Source organism: Brienomyrus brachyistius, chromosome 6, assembly GCF_023856365.1.
Source record: "Brienomyrus brachyistius isolate T26 chromosome 6, BBRACH_0.4, whole genome shotgun sequence".
Lineage (NCBI taxonomy): Eukaryota > Metazoa > Chordata > Actinopteri > Osteoglossiformes > Mormyridae > Brienomyrus > Brienomyrus brachyistius.
This window is the reverse complement of record NC_064538.1, coordinates 12,809,844-12,833,435: the sequence shown is the minus strand read 5'-3', so window position 1 is coordinate 12,833,435 and position 23,592 is coordinate 12,809,844. Positions and strand designations below refer to the sequence as shown.

The 23,592-nt window shown below is 46.5% G+C and overlaps 1 protein-coding gene across 1 annotated transcript in view; it reads right to left on the bottom strand.

Annotated features, from left to right (window-relative positions):
• The window catches only part of LOC125744354 (IQ motif and SEC7 domain-containing protein 2-like), a 73,347-nt gene that overhangs the window by 44,369 nt on the left and 5,386 nt on the right, over positions 1 to 23,592 (bottom strand). Inside the window, 1 exon segment of the mRNA XM_049016067.1 lies at positions 12,043 to 12,072. Within this exon segment, the coding sequence (XP_048872024.1) occupies positions 12,043 to 12,072 (30 nt within the window).

Sequence of the window (23,592 nt, the reverse complement as noted above, 5' to 3'; positions counted from 1 at the left end):
GAAACACAGGTATACTGCATGAGCAGCATATAATGTCAAATCAATCTCACTGATAATCAGTTACTGTCTGTAATTCTCATGCGTCATAAAATGTGCATGAACGATTCAGTGAAATTCAGTTTAAAATTACATTGCTATTGAGTGGCTTCAAATTATTTTCGGTCAAAATGTTTAACGTAAATCCATCCTCATCCACTGCAAGGTTTTGGCGTGGGGAGGCGCGTGCCTAGGCAGGGAGCACACGGCCCTGGATGTCAGACTGGAAAACAAAATGAAGACAAACGTACTGCACGTGTGAAAGTCTGTGAGAAGCAGACGCAGTGGTGTCCAGCCCTGTGCCTTCTCGTCCTGATGCAAGCGCCCCTGAAGCCATGCTGTCCTGTTAAACAGGACACTGGCTCTTCCTCAAGAGCATGTTGCCATGGTGTCACTCTGTAACACACAAGGAGCTCAGTGGCCCTATTATCTCCTGCCGATGTGGTCATTCACCCCCCCCCCCCGCCCCCACCCCACGCACTGCATCTGTCAGACCCCGTCCTCCGCCGACTCGTTTCATTGGCCACGCAGCTGCTGCGTCACTCCCATGTCACCGTCACTTGGCCCGGCACCAGCCCGTCTCCTTCGTTCCAGCTCCCACCCTCTCTTTACACTCCCTCCCACTCATCTTTCTTTGTCATTTTGTCCATCATCTGATCCCTCTCTCCCTCCCTCTCTCGCTGTCTCCTTGCATCTCTCTCCATTCCCCCTCTCTTCCTCACGACTCTCTTCTTCTCCTCTCGCCCCCACACTGTTCCTCGCATGAGCACTTGCGATAATTTACGCCGTTCCCAGGGCAACCGCTCCGCTGAGCGCCTCACGCGTGGCTACCGTGCATGTGTGAGCGTCTGCGCATTTCACTGGGCCGCCGTGATCTGGGGGGGCCGCCCTCGGCTGTGCCCGACCTTGTGCTTGTGTACCGCAGAGGTGAGCTGAAGAGTGCGGCCTAGTACAGTCCGGTAAACTGCTGTCCCATCTGTGCTAAGGCAGCACACAAGAATAAACTGGGCACAGCAGCCCATGGGATTCGAGGCTGGTGCTCTCAGCAATCAGGACAGTATGGAACAGCACAGCACAGTCGAGGCTACAGCTCTGCCCTTTCCCCCTTTATCTGACTGCATCATACAAATTATGTAACAAACTGTACTCCCTTCCAATAACAGAGAGCAGAGCAGGTCATTGTAATGATGCACAAGTGAGAGCACTGACATTACCCCACCGTACGGCCACAAGGCTCCATCGATCTCATCCCACTTGAGCTCCGCGTTTGCCGCAGTTGATCAGCACGAACATGGCAGCCTAAGGTCTGCGGCGGCAGGGCCTCTCAAACGGCATGGCGGAGCGCGTGACTGCAGCGGCACGCGGCCCGAAATGCGCACTACGCCAGCTGAGGCCCTCCGCATGAGGAGCTAATGGGTTTGCCTGCGCAGCCTCATTTGCAAATGACCCTGGCGTGTTTTCACAGCAGAGCCACACTTGCCATCATCCAGGCAGTTTTTCCATTAACACACTGGTACATTCCGTAGGCGATGGGGGCTGGCCGTCTGGTCAACTAGCGCCGACTGGACTGGAACTTGCATTACGATGGCGTGATGCCTGTACGGGAAGGCTTCCCTCACAGGCAGTTTCTCAGCAAAAAAAAAAAGCTGCCACTTGCTATCAATCCACCCATCTTCTTCCGCTTGTCCTGCTTAGAGTAGGGGGCTGGATCTCAGGCAGAACAGGGCATAAGGCTTAGGTGCACCCAGGACCGCATGCCAGTCCACCACAGGACACACAAACACACACACAATCATACACTACGGGCGAGTCAGAGATGCCACTTAGTGTGACCACATGTCTTTGGACTACAAAAGAAAAGCAAAGTCTCCAGAGGAACCATTATGGGATGAAGGCCCAGTAACGACGACACTTCAAATCATTTAATGCGGATCTGTTGGGGGTACGGCTGCATGATGTGTCCTCTCAGAATCACCAGGAAGGCTAAGTGAATCAAACACATCATTCTGAAACTTATTTGTAGTTTGATACAAAAGGAAAACCTGCACGGTTCCCATTTTCCATGACTAATCTACAAGAGAAGTCTGTCTGGAATAACATAATTTACTTCCGTTTCAGGGTTTTTCACAGGGCTGGGCGATGTGCAGTATTAATACTGACAGCACATGTTATGCACATTCAATTCTCACATTGCAAGGACCACGATAGCTGGGTTGAGATCAGGCTTTAAACATTTTTATTCTGTCATAGGAAACAGAACCTATCAAGCTTTACAATTTAAATGATTGTTTTTTCTTTTTGCAATATTTACCAAAAAAAATCACATTGCAATATCTGAGATTACTAAATTTCATGGAGCCCCAATTTGAGGACAAGCCTGGTCCCATTAACTACCAAACAGATACCATGAGTTGTGCAAAACATATAATAACAGCAGACTGATACGAGATGAGCTGCAGCCAACGGGCAGTGAAGAAGGCGGGACAATGTGCCCTCAAAGTAAAACCCAACACACATGATTTCACAACTGGCTAATATTTCTGAACTATGGGCAGCTCTCTGAGTTGTGGCCGCAGTGTGGATGCTCCAACCACAAACAGCGCCCCTTGTGGATACAGTCATAAATGAACCAATCTGGGAGGTTCTAGCGGTCAGGCTGTCAGTTTGGCTTGGAACCTGAGGACAGTTGCTCTGCATGAGCTACAGTGAATGCAAATGGAGAAAGAGATGAAAAAGGCCCACAGTAAGCGACCCGCAGCAAGCCAAGCATGCCCCTTCTGTCCTGCTCTCATTAGATCAACTTCTGACAAAAAGATGAACGGTTTTCCCAGGCCCATGTGATGGAAAGGGGCAGCAATCGGACCTGAAACACGGGGTTAATTCAGCAGCAGCTCACACTGAAACCTGAGAAGCTGAGGGCAAAAGCAAAGAGCTCAAACGCGTCGAAGCAAATACACCACAAGTCAAACTTAATCCATGTGGTAATGCTAAAAGCATTAAAATTACATGGCAACCAGCTTCGCAAGCTGACCACAGAAGGGCTTTCTTTTGTATTTTTCTTTGCCCCCCCCCCACCCCACCCTCCAGTGTCCATTTACAGATGACCTAAGGCCGATTGTTTTAAATCGAACCAAGTGTGAGAAGCTTCTGGAGGTGCAAGGTTCTCCAGGCATCCATCTTATCCCACTGCACAGCAACCCAGGGCTCAGCGCTTACAGGCATTATGTTGCTAAGGGTAACATTAGCAAATGAAGTAAGCGGTTTCCACAGTAACAGAAGCTTTCACTGTTATTAAACGGATGCTTTTGGCCCAGCTCAAAAGGTTAAAAGAACTGCTTAGCAGTATATAATATCTGCCTATATCTGCACTGCTTAATGTATAAAATTGAACACAGGCACCATATACAGTAATATGCAAAGCTACACAAAGCAGAAACACAGGTACTCTATGCCAAAACCCAAGGGGATTCTGGGATCTCCCGCTTGCATTTCCAATTGGGGCAACTACTTTATCAAAACACCATGGCTGTCAAATGGCACGTTAAAAATCGGCCTCATTTATTCCTGTATCAGGGAGTAGAATGAGCTGCGTAGCTCAGCTGGTGCTTTGCTCCAGTACAACGTCCTGTGTGAATCGGGCTCTTGGCCTTCAGAGACTCTAAAGCCTGTCAGGTTTGTGGAATCCTGCTAACGTGCCTGTTTGAGGCCACGGCCCTCTCCCTCCTCTCCCCTTTCTACCTCCTCTTCCTCGGTGTACCTCAGAGGCCGCTCTAGGGGCCCGCGTAATCTTCAGCAGCTTCCTTTGCTTATTCTAATTACAGCACCCCCATTCGTTTTACAGAGCTCGACTGAATTGGGACATCTTAGAAGACTAAAAGAGGATGTCCTGTGCCTCCTTTGAGTACGTGGTGGAGCAAAAGGGTGCCGTGGAGTACGAACTCGCAGGTAAAACATGAGCAAGATCCATCTCAGGGCTGCTGGAAATAGTTCAACCCAGCAATTCGAGAACTCGGGCTGACTCAAATTTCATTTAACTCCTGCTATATTGATAATGGGGGCGTGTGGAAAAGTCTGCAACAGCCAACCTGAGGGCGAGTGAATGTGGGAAGCGAGGGGGCGGCTAATGATGCGAAACAGCCAGCGGAAGCTTTTCAATTGCTATGACAACCAATGTCCATTCTTCCCTGTGCTAATTTTCACTGTGGTCCAGACAGCAAATACTTTGTGCATAACCAAATGAAGAAGGCGAAGAGGCTCATTCCAGGGAAGGCAAGTTTCTTTTCAGTGCGGAGCGACGTGGGCTTCCCTAGTGTCACGGCATGACACACCTATGGAGCTCTATCAGCTATGTGGGGGGAGGGGCCGCTCGCTCCTGGCCAGTGAGCTCTCTGGGCACAACATGAAAGGCTGCCCAGGACGTCAGTGGCTGTCACCTCCCTGAGGATTCGCTCTTTTTTAGCCAATCACAAGCCCATCCGACACCTCAGGCCATTACTGTACAGCAAAGGTATCCAAACTGTGGGGTGTGGCCCAAAAAAATGGCTGTGAGGTGGGGGGGGGGGGGTGAGGGGAAAGAGAGGGAACTGACTGGGGGTTTGAGGTGGGGGGAGACCTATTTCAAAATTATATCCTTTAAAAATAGAGACTTGCAGTGTCCAAAATCTCACTGGACTGTGTGTGTGTTGGGGGGGGGGGGGAGGGGGGATCAGGACACATCAGCCCTAGGGGGGCCCTGTCAAAAAAGTCTGAATAGCAGTGATATCACTCCTGTACAGTCATGGAGTCAACGGCGAGCGGGAACACTAACTCTGCACAGCCAAGGGGACAGACTGCAGATGTTTTCGGTCATTCTCAAATGTACAAGCATAGTTCAAGAACTACATGTTCCTGAATGCCCTTGAGGTCCTGGACGGTGCAGGTGGGGTCAGTTTGTCCACCGGAAGCACAGTGGGTGGGGGCATAATCCCCTGTAACCCCCCCCCCCCCCCCCCCGTGACGCTGTCTACCCTGCAACGGCTGCTTCTCAGCAGGGTGCAGAGTGAGATGACAGGAGGAGCCTGGATCATTTCCGCCGTGCAGCAGCCTGCGAGCCTTCTGGGCGCGTCCCCCACCGTGTCCATCCTCACAACTAACCAGGCAGCGCGGTGTCATTTCCCACGTCAGTGCCAGGCAAGAGGTCAACTCAATCCAAGCAGAATAAAGCAGGTGGACGACACCCAGAAAAACAATCAATAATCAATTTCAGACTGTGCTACTTTTTTGTTTTCTCTCGCACAGCCCTTTCCTTTTTACTTCCCCCCGTTTCTGTGCATTTTCGAGCTCCTCTAGGGGTAGCCGTCTCCCAGGCCTTTGAATGCAAAACGCTGTGCGATGCACGTTGGGTGACAGGTGGTGTGGACGTATCTGGTCGCCTGAATATGAGTGCACCGAGGGAACCCGAGCCTGCGCCGCCCAAGCCACAGCTGGCTGACGGCGCGGCTGCATGGTTCAATGGTGTCGAGTAAAAACAAGGTGAGCCGCGGTATCCATGTTACAGCGCCCGTCCAGGTCTACCAGCTAACGTACCAGCAGCAGGTTCCAGGGGCAGACCAAAGACCAAGTGGAAACGCCAACAGACTGCGACATGGGCACCAGCGCGACATAATCATTTAAATGTGCTGAAAATAATTATGAGCCATTATGAAATGACTACAAATACAAATTTTGTGTTTAATTTGTCAACGCATGCTGAAGCTGTGCACTGCAATAACTGTGCACAAACAAGAGTTTCATCTTTTGCAGGTCGGGATTGAAGACATTTTTATATTAAGCGATATCAGAATTGAATTAATACAAGGAAATCTAGCAGCCAGTAATGTAATAGCAACCAATAATGTAATAACATGCCAATAACATTTTACATTTCTTCATCTTAATGTAATAAAAGTCAATAATATAATAACTGGCCAATAATGTAATAACTTTTTGCATTATCTGCAAAACATTACGTTATTGGTTCAGAAAATGTATTACATTATTGGCCAGTTATTACATTATCGACTTTTATTATATTAAGAATAGAAAGATTATTACATCATTGGCAGTTATTACATTATTTGCTTCTACAAGGAATCCCAGAAGCACTTTTCATTATCACTGTGACCTTTTATGTCAAGGTCATAAATATCCTGATGGAGAGTTAGGATATGAGAGATGTTGAAGTTTAATCTGAATGAGAGGCAACCAAAGCAATTCAATTCCCCTCACACCTTATGGTTTAGTTTGATGCAAAATACAAGAAAGCGAAGCACTCCAGTGAACTGATGGGGTGTAGACAGACCGGCCTTCCTTTACAGCAGTGGATCTCAAAGTCGGTCCTCGGGCCCCACTGCCCTGCTTGTGAAAATATGTGAAATATGTTTCAACATGGACTAAAAACCACACAGATACCAGCATGGACAACTAGCAGTGTACCAGTGTAGATACTAACAAGGATTATTGTAGCCAATTATCTACTTCATCTAAATAAGTAGAGTAAGTCACTTGCTACAGAGTTTTCCATCCTGTATACAGCTGGCTAAGCCATTACATGGATGAGTGATACAAGCAACAGTGACCTGATAACGAGGAACTTCATTTTCATGTTCGTGGGATTATTGCCCTACATTTGCAGTTAGTGTCTTTCTATTCACAAAACCAACTGAATTTGCTTCCATACTAGAACTCCAGAACCCAAATATGATATTTTAAGCAGCTCTGTCCCAATAAGCCTTAATAAGCGGCAGCCATATCTACCAAACTGTGACGCTGCAGCTTAGTGGCGGAACAACTGTACCTGTATCACTGGACTAGGGCTGGGTTCCGAACTTTGGTACTTTTGTGGTACCAACTGAAATGCTCCAATCCTGTCGTGGACCGAAACATGAATTATCTTTCGGTGTCCAAACAGTAAGTCTCGGCACCTGTAAGCTACTAAGCATGAAGTATACTTGTGTAAAGATCTAAAGTCACTGGTGATTGGCTGAATTGTCTAACTTTATGTAACGTAACACAAATGCCCAAACTGGGTCACATGTGTGTGTTGTGGTTTTTGTTTGTTCGTGTGCAAAAAATGCTAAGAAATCAGAACTGTGGTTCCACGGGGTTCCAGGCTGCGGCCATATAGTCGAATTTTGCGACCATTTTTGGAGACAGTGCAACCAAATTTTATAACTAAATGCACCAGTGTGACTTGCAAATATGCCCCCCCCCCCAAACAGTAGCTGACCACATCGTCATATATCATGTGATACACCTGGAGAGAGTGAGAATTAGTGTGTGTGTACGTGTGTGTGTGTGAGCGAGATCATCGGAACTCGGTCTGATTCAGTTCTTCGGGGGCACGACTGACCAGGTGCTTACAGTGATCACTTGCTGATCACTTTACCACAAGCACTGGTACTAACATGGAAGTTATGCAGTAGTACAGAAAAAACGAAAACAAAACATTACAAGCTATTTCATTTCAAAATTGTTTTAAGTATTTTACACAATGTTTCTGTTATGACTCCCGCCATAATGAGATTGTACACGTGGCTGATACGGCTACTGCTCTGATCTGCTTAGTTCACCTGTCATGTTAACAAGAACGATGTCGCCGGAGAGGACAGGAACAGTGAAAGCTCTGGAAAAAAGCTTCACAGCATCTGGCATTACTAGATTTGGAGAAACAAAGGGGCTGAATGAACCGAAAGATACAGAGCTGGTTCATTAATGATTTGTACATTTCAGATCCACACTTCCACAGGTATACCTAAGTACCATTATCCACTGTTTAAAAATTAAAGATTAAAAATTGAAGTGTACTTCCTTCTGGCATTATGTAGTTACATCCATCCAACCATTACCTGACTTCTGGACCAGTATACATATTATCGAAAGTATCTTGAAAGTTTGAAGAGCTGTTTCAAATCTGAAAAAAGTATGGACCAGCAAAAGAAGGTTAAATCAGGATGTGAAACGCATAAAATGTAATTATTGTAATTTTTAGGCATTAAACGGTAGCTGACAATAATAATTTGAAATGTTAAAATAAAAAGTTGTCCATCGCTCTTTCAGCTAGCAAAACTTGTCCAGGCCCCTGGAGCCTATCCCAGGCTGAAGGGTAGGGTACACCCTGGATGGGATGCCAGTCCATCGCAGGACATAAATACACAGGATACAGGAAAATCAGAATCGGCAATTAGCCTAGCTGCCAGCGTTTGGAATGCAACGGGACCCATAAGTTGTCACTGTCATGCAGCGCGTGGAAAGCCCACACACACGGCGCGGGGGCGAAGCTCAGCCCTCCAACCCAGGAAGTGTGAGGCCAGTATGCTGCCAAGATCCATGCATAAATGAATAAAGGAATATTTACAGATGCATCTTTCACATACATATCAAACTTGCAAAAGTCTGATACGCGGAGCATAGCAAGTCAACTGTGGGTGGATTCTGTTTTACGAAAAAAAAAAAAAAAACTCGTTCGCTATTACAGGATTTATGGACACAACATACAGTCTCCCAGGATCACTACGATGTTGCATAACAGCATTCGTGTTGAGCAGAGTAAATAGCAGCAGTGAAGCTATATTACTTCAAAAGCAAATCTCCCCATCAGTACCTATTCATTCTGCAGTGATGTATTCACTAGGCAAGACAGGGCCATTTTACAGTGACAAAAAAGTTCAATGGCGTGAAATCTGCTGTCGGAGAAGCACAAGAGACAGATGACTGGTGGCGCACAGCTCATTTAGAGACAAACCGCCATAAATCAGCTTTCTCGCCGACCGTGGCAACGTCGGGATCCGGCAGGTTCCTGTATTGATACTGGCTCTGATTGCTCAGCGTCGCATGAGAACAACAGGGGACCTGCACCGCAGAATGTTCCTCCGTGCAGCTGTGTGCCCTGTTCCCATCTGCCGTTAACATGCGCTAATTTGTTACATTGAAAACTCAGTTCTGATCTGTCCCCCCCCCCCCCCCGTCCCTTGGCATTAGTCAAACAAATGCCAAACAATCATGTAAAACAAAACCAGACATGAACACATGAACTGCATGAACCTGCCCTCAGAGCTTTTAGTGTCTTGTTCTTTGACCATTTCTTACACTCGAATAGCAGACCTTCACTGTTTAGATCAGTGTTTCCCAACCCAGTCCTTGGGGATCCCCAGACAGACCACATTTTTGCTCCCTTCCAGCTCCCTGCCAGACAGTCCACATTTTTGCTTCCTTCCAGCTCCCTGCCAGACAGTCCACATTTTTGCTCCCTTCCAGCTCCCTGCCAGACAGTACACATTTTGCTCCCTTCCAGCTCCCTGCCAGACAGTCCATATTTTTGCTTCCTTCCAGCTCCCTGTCAGACTGTCCACATTTTTGCTTCCTTCCAGCTTTCTGCCAGACTGTCCACATTTTTGCTCCCTCCCAGCAAAAACGTGGACTGTCTGGGGGGTCCGTAAGGACTGAGTTGGGAAATGCTGACCTACACCAGCAGCCAGGCCTACTCAATCGCCCTAGTGCCTATCCCAGTGCTTAATACACCATCTCCTTTGGTAAGAATGGGCTGTTTATGTCTCTGCTTTCTGCTCTTGGAAAAAAAAACTTGACATACTGCTTATACATGCATACTTAGACGACAATCTTCAGTGCACAGTGTAAGGATATATTTCCTTGCACTATATGATTAACTTGAAACTAGCAGTCAGATCAGTTCTTTCCCAGAAACCTGCCTCTGAGATAAATGAAACATTTCAGCTCTTATATGGGTAAATGTATGAATTTTTTAATCCCCTGACAAGAAACACATAGGTTATGCTGACAAGCATAAGAGCATGCTGTACTCGTCAATATTCTCAGAGAATTATGCTTCTTGCTGTGCAGATACATGGCTGGGAGGGAGCAAAAATGTGGACTGTCTGGCAGGCACCTGAAAGGGAGCAAAAATGTGGACTGTCTGGCAGGCACCTGAAAGGGAGTAAAAATGTGGACTGTCTGAGGGTCCCTGAGGCCTGGGCTGAGACACACTGGTTTACATTTTTGTTTCAATCCACTGGGCTCAAGAAAACTCAGCCAGTTTTCTGATACACCAAGAGCATGTCAGCCTGCCTCAGTATTGCAGACTTTAGAGATGAATAATTATGGAGGTCTAGACTGATTTCCATTTCTTGATGCTTTTCATTCAATACAATGACAGCACAGAAGTACCACAAACAAAATCTGATTTTTCAAAAGACCACCTACGCCATTCAAAATGTTCAGTTTGGTTTAAATATAAAAGCCTCCTCTGTCAGTGCTATGACAAGCTTGTTTAAAAGGCCGGCCACAGCCTGCCAGTGAGTTCATCTGCATCATCTCGGCCGCATCCTACACTCTGCTTTGCCCTGCTTTTGCAGGCCTGCCGCTTTCTGCTCCGCAAACCTTCACCTTACCTCTTCCAGGTTATTTTTAGTGCTTTGAAAAACAAGAGGACAGAAGCGAATAATGCACAGGAGCCGTGTACATTGTCTTAACTTCGTCGTACATACTGTGTAATAAACGGCTTTCATCTGTAACAGACTGCACAAGACTGCAATTACCCGGGTGTCCCTACGCGTTTCTGAGTTAACTACAGCAGGGAAAGTAGGACTATGTGTATTTAAATATTCCAATTATATAATCAGAGATTGAAGTACTACATATAGGAAAGTCATTTCACTGGTTCACTTTATTCTAAGTGCACTTGCTAATCTGCTTATAATTATATATTTGATTCACCAAGATTTCCTTTGCCTGTCGGGTAAACATGCATCGCATTAACCAGTCCAAGAAAAGATCCATATAAACAAGACCCACTTGGCACCCCAGCCTCCGTGCTCCCTAAGTGGAGCAGTGGCACAGAGGGACTCAGACCTGCACATTCGCTGCGACTTCAAATGCGAGTGGCGTTCCAGGGCCAGCCATGGCGTGTCGCATGTCGCTGGATGGAATGATTGCGCGATTCTGCGGTTTCTTGTAAATGTCAACCAAATATCATATTTGTGTGGCAGTGCCTTTAGAAGCGTCGATGATGCGTCAGAGGTGGCACTTCTGCGTCCGTTCCGGGGGCGTTACACGCAGTCGCCTATGTCCAGCAGGGACCTGTCCCCTAAACATGACTGTGTCCATCTCCCATGTCCCGTGTTGACTGTTTCCAATCCGTCTCAGGCACTTAATGCATTAAGCCTAATGTGGCTGCTAGCTGAATTTGGACCATTTGGAACGTTGAAATGTTGCCACATTTCTGAATTGTTTGCCAGAGTGATTAAAGTGGAGATAAACTTTAACATTATTGTTTAAATCTATTTGTCCATCACATATAAGTTTTCACAGTTAAGTAAAACAATAGTGTGTTGCTGACCAATTAACATCATGCTAACGGGGAGAGATTTGTTTCCAAGTTAAAAATGGACCAAATTTCATTTCATTTAACCCAGTATTACTGTAGTATGTCTGCAGCAAATGCTTCTCGGAAAGACATCGAGATTAGTGCCGCTAGCAAAATCAAGCTCAAACGATTACGTAATTCCGCAACAAAAGCCAACATGCACCGATCCTACGAGGATTTCTGACTCCATTTTCACTCACTGATGGTGATTAATGTGCGTATGCATGTGTGTACAGTCAACCATACGTGTCTTTGTCGACTATATGAAACAAAGCCATTAATGATCTCTGGGGGCATTTCAGGCCTATGGATTTGTAACCTTAAAGCAGGGGTGTGCGACCCTGACCTTCGAGGCCCAGCACAGCAGCTCGCCCTCAGCTCCTAATTGCTTTATTGAGTCGCCTCGGCCTGATGTTTCCATCCTGTGTTAATCGATATGCATGTCAGGAAGGAGGCAGCACTCTGGTCCCACGGGGACAACGGGCTGTCGCCGACACATGGCAGACATTTCAGTTATTTAAAATGACTGGAAGGCCAATAGATTTCATTGACGGGAGACTGAGAGGACAGTGTACACAGGAGAGGAGCAGAGCAAGAAGGTTACAGACCTGGCTTTTTTGGAACAGTCTCCATCTGACCTGTAAGTGAAGAGAAAGACACGGAGAGAAAAACGAAAACATGAGTCAGTAACCCCACAGCAAACACCTCACTCACACACACACACACAACCGATACGCAGTTTCAGTCAATACATTCTCTGGCTCCTACATTTCATTTAAACCCCTGAACTGCTTTTGCCCACGCATCACAGGAAACTCCAGTTTTCACTGGCTAATGACTCACTGCACAGCTGTCATTAGAGCTGCATCACTCCAATGGATAACATTATCTGCAGTGTGTGGGACCCATCGCTCTCCTACATGGATGGAACGACAGAACTGAACAGTCTGCATTGTGTGAGTTATTGAACAGCAAGTGGTCTTTGTGAACAAAAATGAAAAATAACACCTTCCTGTCCCGTAACACAAAAAAATGAAGGGTGCACATAGCTACGAATCAAAAATGACTAATTGCAACAGTAGTCCCTTAGTGTACTAAATGTGTTATTAATGGCTGCTTGCGATTAGTCGCTGTACAGATGACTAATTGCTGCAGCTGTCCTTGAATCAATTCATGTGTCTCCCAGACCTCTCATACATAAAAGCAAAATTCCAACACATAAGATGCACATAGCAGATTAGCACATGGACCCAGCACCATTTTATCAGATTCTTCAGCATGAACTGGTGAATATAAAACATGAAGGCAAACCCACAGGAGTATTCAGGTAGTGTTTCAACCGCTGACATTGGGGAACTGAGGCTTTTCCTCGAACGCACTGCTAACACTAAAGGGAGCTTAAAGAGTCTGTTTATGTTCAGATTTGACAAAAGAAAACATGGAAAACTGGCATTAGCTGGTAAATATTCTGATAAAAATGGATTGTTTTAAGTACAGCTGCAGACGCAGGAAATGCAGAAGGTTAAAGGGAACCATCTTCAGAGCCGCCCCCTGATGCCGGCTGTTCCAGCCCTTTATTCCACTACAGAGTCCCCAAATGTCACCAGAATGATGACCCCGTCCGTCACAAACAAACAAACTGGGTTAAGCGTACAAAAGACACCCAATCGGCACATGCGGAGAGCGCAGAGAAACATCCAAAGGAGCGTCTTCCCTTCAGAACGCGGCCCGCTACCTCAGCAGTCCCACAGGCCCCGGGGGCCTGTGACCTCCCCGCCGCGCTCAGCACGCCGTCCACACACGTCACATCACATCCCTGCGTGCGAAGGCCCCGAGCAGCCGCGTGCTACGGCTTCCCGAGTGCAGGCGAGGCCATCCTGTGTTTTGGACTTTTTTAGTTATTAGAATTTCTTAACTGGGGAAGATGGAGTGGAGCTCGTTTCGGGGGGGGGGGTGAGACTAAATGTTCCCCACAATGTAATAAAAACCTGCTATTTTGATGCTGTGTGGATCAGTGGGTACAATGATCTGTAAATGCAATCAAAAAAAATAAAAAACCCAAAAGTCTTGTATTTTGTTTGGTTACTTATAGCTAAGGGTTGGGCTGGGTAGGGGTTTTCCCCTTAGAAATGAATGGAGTCCCTACAAAGATATAATTACAAACCTCTGTCTGTGTATGTGCGTGCGTGTGCCAGGTCAGCTCCTGTTTTCCCAGTCTGTCCTTTTCCCTGATGTCCGAGTCTGTAGTGTTTCCCCTGTTCCCAGTCGGCCACATGATTCGATAAACTGAGCGTGCGGCTATCTGTGAACCCCTCTGTCTTGTGTTCGAATCCCACCGCCCTTGTATTTAGTTCCCTAGTTTTTCTAGATCTTGTACTGTAATTGGTGATTTGTATGTGGTTTTGGTTAAATTCTTTGTGCTTGTGTTTCTACCTGTTATTCCCCTAGTGTAGATTCTGTTTCCTTCTTTCTGCCAGTCTTGATTTTCCCCTCCCAGTTCCCTGAGTGAATTAGTTCCACCTGTTGCCTGTTCTTGTGTGTTTCCCTGATTGCTCGTTGTCCTGCACCTTCCCCTATTGGTTAATTGTCTGTCTCTCTCCTGTTGACTTGTTACCCAGTTCAGTTTTCCTTTAAGTTCCTGCCTGAGTCGAGTTCTCCAGTGGTTCATTGTTTGTCGTAGTTCTGTGCTTAGATGTATGACCGTACTTCGGCTGGTCTGTTATTTGTAACCTACCTGCCTAGCCACCTTTTGTTGCCCTGCCCCCTTTTGGAAGTTAGTTTGTTTATCCCTTTTAGTTCTGGCCCCTCTAGGTCTATTTTTGTTTGCATTGTTTTCTGTTTTGTTAAATAACCCCCTTCTGTTACGGTGAGCCACAAGTGGGTCGTCCATCCTCTGTTCCCCGCCTGCACGATGCCTCGTCTGGCGCGTATCCGAGCCGACCCGTTTCGTGACAGTGTGTGCATGCGTGTGTGTGTGTGTGTGTGTGTGTGTGTGTGTGTGTGTGTGTGTGTGTGTGTGTGACTACGCAAGCATGAACACACATCTTAATTTCTCACCCTTTCTCAGACTCAGTTGTACACCAATAACTCGCAGATGCTCTGAGCAATACCACTTTCGATACACACTACTAACACGTTCCAGGCGCAGCAAGACATTACCAGCCGGAGAAGCTGCTCTTATTTTTGGAAGCCCACAAGCTGCAGGTGCCTGACAGGGCTGGGGGGAGCATGGATGCAGCAACCAGCAGAGACACCTCTGGACAATGCAAGTGTTCCCTGCCGTGTGGATGAGTCTGTGTACAATATGCTGAAAGCCAGTGAAATCACACTGTCCATTTATAACACATTTATTACATGTTTCTTGCATTACCTGTATTGCAATAACAAACTGAAGTAAAAACCCAACCCCATAAGCAGGCTCAGGACTGAACTGAGGCGAGGTTGCGGGCTTTGCCACTAAGGGACGAGGTTGCAGGCTTTGCCACTAAGGGACGAGGTTGCGGGCTTTGCCACTAAGGGACGAGGTTGCGGGCTTTGCCACTAAGGGGCAAGATTGCGGGCTTTGCCACTAAGGGACGAGATTCCAGGCTAAGCCACTAAGGTATGAGATTGCGGGCTTTGCCACTAAGGGACGAGGTTGCGGGCTTTGCCACTAAGGGACGAGGTTGCGGGCTTTGCCACTAAGGGACGAGATTCCAGGCTAAGCCACTAAGGTATGAGATTGCGGGCTTTGCCACTAAGGGACGAGGTTGCGGGCTTTGCCACTAAGGGGCAAGATTGCGGGCTTTGCCACTAAGGGACGAGATTCCAGGCTAAGCCACTAAGGTATGAGATTGCGGGCTTTGCCACTAAGGGACGAGGTTGCGGGCTTTGTCACTAAGGGATGAGGTTGCGGGCTTTGCCACTAAGGGGCAAGATTGCGGGCTTTGTCACTAATGGACGAGATTCCAGGCTAAGCCACTAATGGATGAGATTGCACGCTTTGCCGTATTGTACAGATTCAGCATTAACCAAGCAGCATGAAAAGCAAAAACGGGGCAATAAAAAAGTCTGCAGTTTATAACACTACATGGGGTTGTTTACCATTAAAAAAACTGGAGGCACTGGAACTGACTACTTGAAAAATTCAACAAATATAGCAATTACTGTGGTTGCCATGGAGAGCGAGCGTGGAGAAGGCAGAGGAGTGGCAGTGCCATGGGGACAGAAAAAGGATGGTGCCACATCATGACAACTTTGCCACTACGCTGTTATGTCTCTTGTTTAAAGCTACTGATGGTAAATGAGGCAGCTTTTAAAAAGGTGGATGTATGGGACAATTTTATTTATTATGTAGAAGTAGATCTACCTTAAGCTACTTCCCTTCATTGAGGTCGACGCGATTTTTATGACATCGGCTAAACAAAACTGACAGCACTGGTTTATACTGGGAGTCTGGCTGTGACATGTGTAGTTTTAATGGTGCCATGTACCAACACTGCACTAACACGGCAAAGAAGATCAACGACCTGTAATACAACTGTGAACTGCGTATTGTGAAGAAAAGCACACAGAGGGCACAGAGTATAAAATAACTTTACACTTGAGACTCCCTCCCCTCCCCCAGCCTGCCTACTGCAGCACAGCTCACAGCAAAAACTGCGTCAGTACAAACAGAGAAATACGCCGTAGGAGATACAGGCTATAGCGCACAAAGCAGCATCCCTCTGCCACTGGGGCCCCTTCCTACTTGTTGGTTTAAACCTTTAAGAGGTTTGTTTTTTGCCATAAACTCACATTGCAGTGAAGATTCACCAGTTTACTTTTAACACATTTGCATATCATTGCAAGATTAGATCAGAAACAGCCTCTGACTGTATGTTCCCAGATCCGAGAATATTACAAGGAAACACTGATTAGTGCATTATTATTTCTGATGGTTAATGAATTGGTGTATGGAGCTACCCATGCCACAGTTAAAAAAACACGAGACATAAAATTACAACCTGCCATTCAGAACTTGAAAAATTTAGTTGTGTTTTTTTGCTGATTTAGAAGATATCAGTATGAATATCAACGATAGTAATGTTGTAAATAAAAAGGTGCTGCATATTTTACAGACCTTTACTGACACTTTTGAATTAGTCTATAGTGCTTTAAAAAATAAAAGATTGTGAGATTTAAAATAAATTATAATTAAATGCCACACTTAATACAAGAATTGCATTAAGTCAATGTAAGACTGCAAAAAAATGTGTAAAATAAAGGTATATTATAATATAACATCTGCAAACATGCAACGAATGGTATTAGAAGACTGTTCCATTTAACCTCTTTCTAAAAATAACTTTTATAAAATGTTACAGCAGGTTCTAGCCAGCCTGGGAGGATGAAGGTGATGCTTCTGTATGTGACCGCAAGGACAAAGCTCAGGTAACTGCGCTGGCTCCACTATGGGGGAGCCCGAAAAGCACTGCCATGATGCTTATACACCTCAGCTTCCAAAATGTACTAATGCATTTGAAAGGAAAACTTTACGTGTGGCAGCTTGGACTGATGTGTCACACACAAAATAAAAGAAATAAAATTGCGTTATGCATACACACTACTGCATAAAGGTCAACGAAAAGAAAATGTTCAAAGCAATTTTACATGGGAGGTAACACTAGAATGTATACCAGTTAACAGCAACAGAATAAAATGTAAATTAATTTCTTCTGTTTTTCAAAAGTCACTGATATCTTGCTGGATGACTAGAAGAACAGTGCTTCGGTTCCTCAGCGCTTCAGCTCCCCAGCCATTCCCCACTCCTCATTTCCCAGCTATTCCCCAGCCATTCCTCATTTCCCAGCCATTCCTCATTTCTCAGCCATTCCTCATTCCCCAGCCATTCCCCATTCCCCAGCCATTTCCCATTGCTCATTTCCCAGCCATTCCCCAGCCATTCCCCACTCCTCATTTCCCAGCTATTCCCCAGCCATTCCTCATTTCTCAGCCATTCCTCATTCCCCAGCCATTCCCCATTCCCCAGCCATTTCCCATTCCTCATTTCCCAGCCATTCCTCATTTCCCAGCCATTCCCCATTCCTCATTTCCCAGCTATTCCCCAGCCATTCCCCATTTCCCAGCTATTTCCCAGCCATTCCCTATTCCCCATTCCTCATTTCCTAGCCATTCCTCATTTCCTAGCCATTCCTCATTCCCCAGCCATTCCCCATTCCCCAGCCATTTCCCATTGCTCATTTCCCAGCCATTCCTTATTCCCCAGCCATTCCCCATTCCTCATTCCCCAGCCATTCCTCATTCCCCAGCCATTCCCCATTCCTCAGCCATTCCCCAGCAATTACTCATTCCCCAGCCATTCCTCAGCCACTCATTCCCCAGCCATTCATCATTCCCCAGCCATTCCATGTATTTGTTACATTTCACCACCAGCTCACTTCATTAATTCATTCAACTAGTTAAAAAGCCTTAGAAAGACTGATTAGCCATATGAGATGTGCTAATGGTTGAGTCAAAAGATACATGGGTCTGTTGGATGGTTACTGGAAATACTGGGGTGATTTTAGGAGGGGTTTAGAAATGATTAAGCTGACAACAGTCATAATATTATAGTGATACACCAACATGAACATTATTCAATCATTTTCTTTGCCTAAGACTTTTGCATAGTACCATATATACACATTTATAAACATATACCAGTCAGATGTTTTTACACACCACAGGATTTTACCACTTTTCCATTTATTTCATAAACTGCAGATTTTTATTCTTGTTAAGCACTGGAAAGTTGAGTAAAATATAAATAAAAATAGAATGAAAAGATAAATAGGACAAGTTTCCTTTATAACATGGAAAGAGCATGTAACAGTGCCTGTCTGACATCCTGTTAACTGGTTGCGTAGTGATGGCACATTCTAGGCCATCCTTTAACTTTAAATGCACTAGTTAACTGTTTCATCCCATGAAACAGAGCAGTATTTAATGTCCCTTGTAGAAAAAATTTCTCAAATTTTCTCTGCTGTTATAACTGCTACTTTGATGAATCACAAATATGACATTTTCTTGCTAATAAAGGTACTCAGATGATGAACATAGTGTAAATTTACTTTGTAGTAAAGAATACTGAGTGTATTTTTAGTAAATGTTAACAGACAAATGTACAAAATCTCAGTATGTGCAAAAACTTTTGACTGCTAGTGTATATATGTTAAAAATGATTTAAATTTGAAATTATATTGTGTACATCATGAATACATGCCTGCATTGTCTCCAGATATTGCTGTTTTTATTCATTTTAAGCCCTTGTGTTTACGCACTAGCTTTTCCGTTCGGATTTACGATGGAAATCCGTACGAAAGCAACTTCCACAGCAGTTAAAGACCTGAGATTAAATCGAATTTACAGAGAGATACGGACCAGCTATGGAGCCCAGGGCGCCGATGGCAAGAACCGGTGACAGAGCAATGTGGAGCTCGTAGGGCGGCCCGGAAACTCCAGGCGAAAGAGACTCTCTCGACATCTCCTGGAGTCATTGTGATGTGACTGTCTCATTCGATATACCGAACGACGTAAATAATGGCCGTTGTTTACATTGTGTAACTTATCATGTATGCGTCAGCCTACGAGCTGGCACACATGATGAATGCACATATTTTAAGAAATATTGCTTAGGAAAGCAGAGGACAGGGAGTCAATTACTAATTGGTGATCTACCAGGCAAACAGGGAGACGTGCGCAGCCCTTATTACGCCACATAAGTCCCGGCTTCTGCGTGGGTAATCGCTCTCCTGAAACATTACAGGCCTCCTGCACATTATGTCTCATTAACCAGAGCCACAGTGTGAAGCTGGAATTATTACCTACAAATGATCTGCCATAGAATGCAAGCCACCACAGCTTCACCGTTCTTTCTGCCAATACGGTGTGGTGCTGATGAAAACATAGGTTAGTGAGTCTGCTAGGCAGCTAAATAATGTGCACATAGCCATCTTGGTCCACTAATATATCCCTTTAACAGTGTGATCCCTCCCCTACTGTCCGATTAGGAGATTAATTATCAGCGTTATGTTGTTAGCGAGCCCGGTCGCATGACCATGTTTAGCTCAGCATTTATTCTCCTACAGAGATAACTTAAGGTGAATTATCTTTCACCCAACGTCACTTATCAGCATCACTGAGCCTCCAAGGTCAGGGCATAGCAGGGGTCGGTCTGAGGTCACTTCCTGGCCTCCTGAGTTGTTATATTAGACGCTCCAGTAGCTACAACATTCAGTCTGGGACAGATACTGAGTGCCCTGCTCAGTAGATCATGTGCACAGCAGTGAGTGCCACCTATGGGGAGGAGTGTAATTAAACTCAGGTCACACTAATTAATCCTGCTGGTAGCACTCATATGCTGCTTTCCCTCTATTCCTCCCACACACAAACACACACAAACACACACACACTTGCATATCTATATAAACTTTCTATATGCCCTGCTGTTGTGCTTCACGTTCAAACCAGTAACCATTCTTTCCAAGTTCCCTTCTTAATGGTAGAAAGGAAACGCTGAGAGGATGAAGAGCCAAGTAGCCCTCAGCTATCTAGCAGCACGGCTCCGGCACACCCACAAAAACTTTCACCAGACGGCACACGACCCCGGCATTTTGGGATGTTAAAAACATGGCTGACGCTCACTGCTGCCAGATGTCAATGTGACATACTGAGACAGGCCTTTCTGCACGCGCTCTCTGTATTTCTGTGCTGGCTGCGATGACAGGCTAGTCCCATGCTGCATGTGTGGCGAGGGTGAGGTGTGCCAGGCGAGCGGGAGATGGCCTGCAGGATACCCCTTAAGTACCGCCACAAAGGGCTGGCGTAGTGTGTGCGCGCGTGCCTGTGTGAGCTTGCGTGTGTATTGCAGCCCTAACACACCAGCGAGGGGGGAAACTCTCCTGCTTTATGACGGACTTGTTTCTCCACCTTGACTTCAAAGAGTCGCGGTGTTTCATTCACCGGGTCTGCATTCCCAAAGCAGCTAGTAGGAGACAGACAAGCAGCGCGCTGTGTGCCCCCAGTCAGAATGAGGGGGGGCGGGGGGGGGGGGGGGGGTAGCAGTACAATCAGAAGAGCGTTGCCCTGTTCAGTGGCTCCAGTGGGACGCTGGGATGCAGCTTCGGAATGAGTGTGAGCTGATTTATGGGATGGATGATGTCAGGGACGTGATGGAAGGGGGAGAGCTGGGAGGGGACAAGGACACAGAAAACACTGTGACGCGTACATATGCACACACTCACACACACACACACACACACACACACACGTTAGTCTAACCCAACTACAGTAATTCTACTGTTACTATAAACACACACACACAAGTCTAGGAAAAGGGAAGGTATAACCGATCCCCATGACTCAAAAAGACAAAAAAAATATCCACAGTATCACTTAGCGATGCACCATCTGTCAGCACAGCACGGGGGAGGGCAAAAGGGGCGGAGCGACAGTGATGGAGGGAGTCGGGAAGAGGAGGAAGCAACGGAGAAGAGAGATTTGGGGGACAGAGGAGGCTAGGGGGACGGGGAATACATAGTCAGCCGACCTGGAGCGGAGGAGAACGGGGGTGGTTCGCAGAAGGAAAGGAGGAAGGCGAGGGAGGACGAGAGAGAGAGAGACCATGTAGCAGGCAGGGGGTCAGATTGTCTGCATGCAAGAATAAGCCGTGCTGCTACGGCAACATCTCAGTGCGATAATCTGGAACATAAACACCCCTTTCCCTTTCATACACATTTTCGATATTTGATTTTTATTAAACACTTAGTACAAAGAATTACATATCGATTATGCTCAAATGTGGCTATTTCAACACAATTCCAGAATCTGATGTCTGAACGCGTCGCAGTTACATTTATTCTGCAGACGCTTTTGTCCAAAGCGACCTATGCGTCAGGCGCGACAACCTGTGCAGACAGGCCCTGAGTCGAATGCTTAGTAAGAGCCCCCAGCATAAAACACACACACACACACACACAAATCCAAAGAAATCAATCATCATAAACAGTGAGCTCAAACGTCTCTACGGGCAAAGAATTGGGAGGTAAAATAAGGCAGCACATGGGGAGAAAAAGGGATAATAAATACCTGAGTGAGTTAAGCCAAAAGTGCCAAGCTGGGAACAGACACGACAGACAGCCCCCCCAGCGGGAGGGCCGGCCCCGGCCTCATTACTCATTTATCACTGCATTTAATGCCCATATTGATGGCCGGTGCATATCATTTATTAATAGGTGTCATTGACGGACAGGGAGCAGAGGTTCCCTATCCAAGACCAACGGAGAAGCGGCCTTCATTGGCCAGGAGAGCCTGGCCAGTCTGGTCAGAGAGGGAGCAGAGCATCGCTTCCCAGGTGCTGCTCACTCACTGATTCTGTTTTGTTGTTATTGCAGAGGACGATGGGAATATAAACTTTGTTTTAAAGGCTAAATAAAGTACAAGGGTGCAGATACCAGACTGGGAGCAAAGAAAGTCCTTCAAAAGGCTTTTGTTACCTGGGTTGATTTCAGAGGTCTGGGTCAGACCTGTGCTCTAATGTCAGTAATCCCATTCCTGGGGGATTAAGGACCTGAACAAATGTGAGAGTTCAGAGAACACCAAGCTGAACTTCAGTAGCTTGGAAAGCGCTTCTCCCCTGTCTTGATCCACTATTCCTGGGAACCGGCCTTGGGGGATTGCATGGGGATTATTTAGAGTGCTGGTCTATGTATCAGTCTGCACACTATCCAAAAGTACAGGCAACTTAGTACTGCTTTGCTGTCAGTCAGGTACAGGGCTGCCTGTCAGTCAGGTACAGGGCTGCCTGTCAGTCAGGTACAGGGCTGCCTGTCAGTCAGGTACAGGGCTGCCTGCCACCTCAACAGAAGCACTTGAACCAAAAGAAAAAGAAAAACATCCACAGAAACATGGTCAATGTCTTCTATACCTGAATCATCTCCATCGTTGCCCTGGCGAATCCATGGCCACTCTGTGTGTTTAAATGGACACCTCTGCTGCTCTTGCCACCAGAGGAGATCCAGACACTCATCATCCTTTTGGCTCGTCTAGGGGGAAAATGCCTGCCCAGGTGCATGTACGGCCCCTGGAACTCCGGCCTGCTTTATCGCCTGCAGCTTTCCGCGGACACTAAGGCCCAGACGGGCTGGCATTCTGAGCCCAGGCTTTGGCTCAGACCCATCTCTCTGTGCCGCTGATCTCCGTCTCGGCCGCCCACTCCCCCAAACCTCCCCCCACACCGTTCTGCTTGATCGTTCTGCGTCTCTCTTTTGCCTTTCTATCAGTCCCAGTCCTCCACTTTTCTTCTCTGCTATACATGCCAATAAAGTTGTCTTCTAATACCGCGTAACTTACTACAGATATTTCCTTCTTCTACATGCTAACCCTCACCACAAGTATCTTTACACAACTCCCATAAACACATAATAAATTTGTCCGGCCGTACCCCAGCAGCACCAGAGGGATTCTCCGCCCTTCCCGCCCCAGCACCCTGCACACGCGGGTCACCAGGCACAGCTGTGCTGTGGGGGGGCGGGGCAAGGGGCCAGAGCCCCCGCTTCTATCCAAAGTGTCGGAGAAATGCATTTGGCTGTGAAATCTGGGTATGCACTGCCCCCTACATCTCACCCCCGCCCACAGGACGTTGGCCGGCACGCCCCACCACACTCCGAAATGGAATGTCTCTTTCCAAACAGCCGTTTCCCTGCAAACGGTCGCTAATGTGCAGCCACCCGCGTTTACCGTATCTCAGCATAATCAGCAGCAATTCAAAAATCAAGGGCCTTTTCCGAATGTCCCCAATGATTTAATAAAATTCCACTCACCATGCTCTCGCTCTTCCGAAAAAAAAGAGCTCTGATTTCGAAAGACGGGAGACCTAAACGGTATAAGGGCTGAGTGCAGTCGGCGGCAGCATGTACGGCCATTTTCGCGGCCTCCGCCCTGGGTCATGCCTGACATTATCCGTCTCTGCCATTAATCCTACGCAGCATCTGAACTTCAGGCGTATCCACAAATAACTGAGCAGTCTGATTTTTAACACCCTCTGGTCTTTTTCAGTAGAAATGCCTTTTAAATTACTTTAATGGGAAGTTTTGAGGTTCATGAGTTTGTACTGCAGCACGATGCATCCTTTCACCACA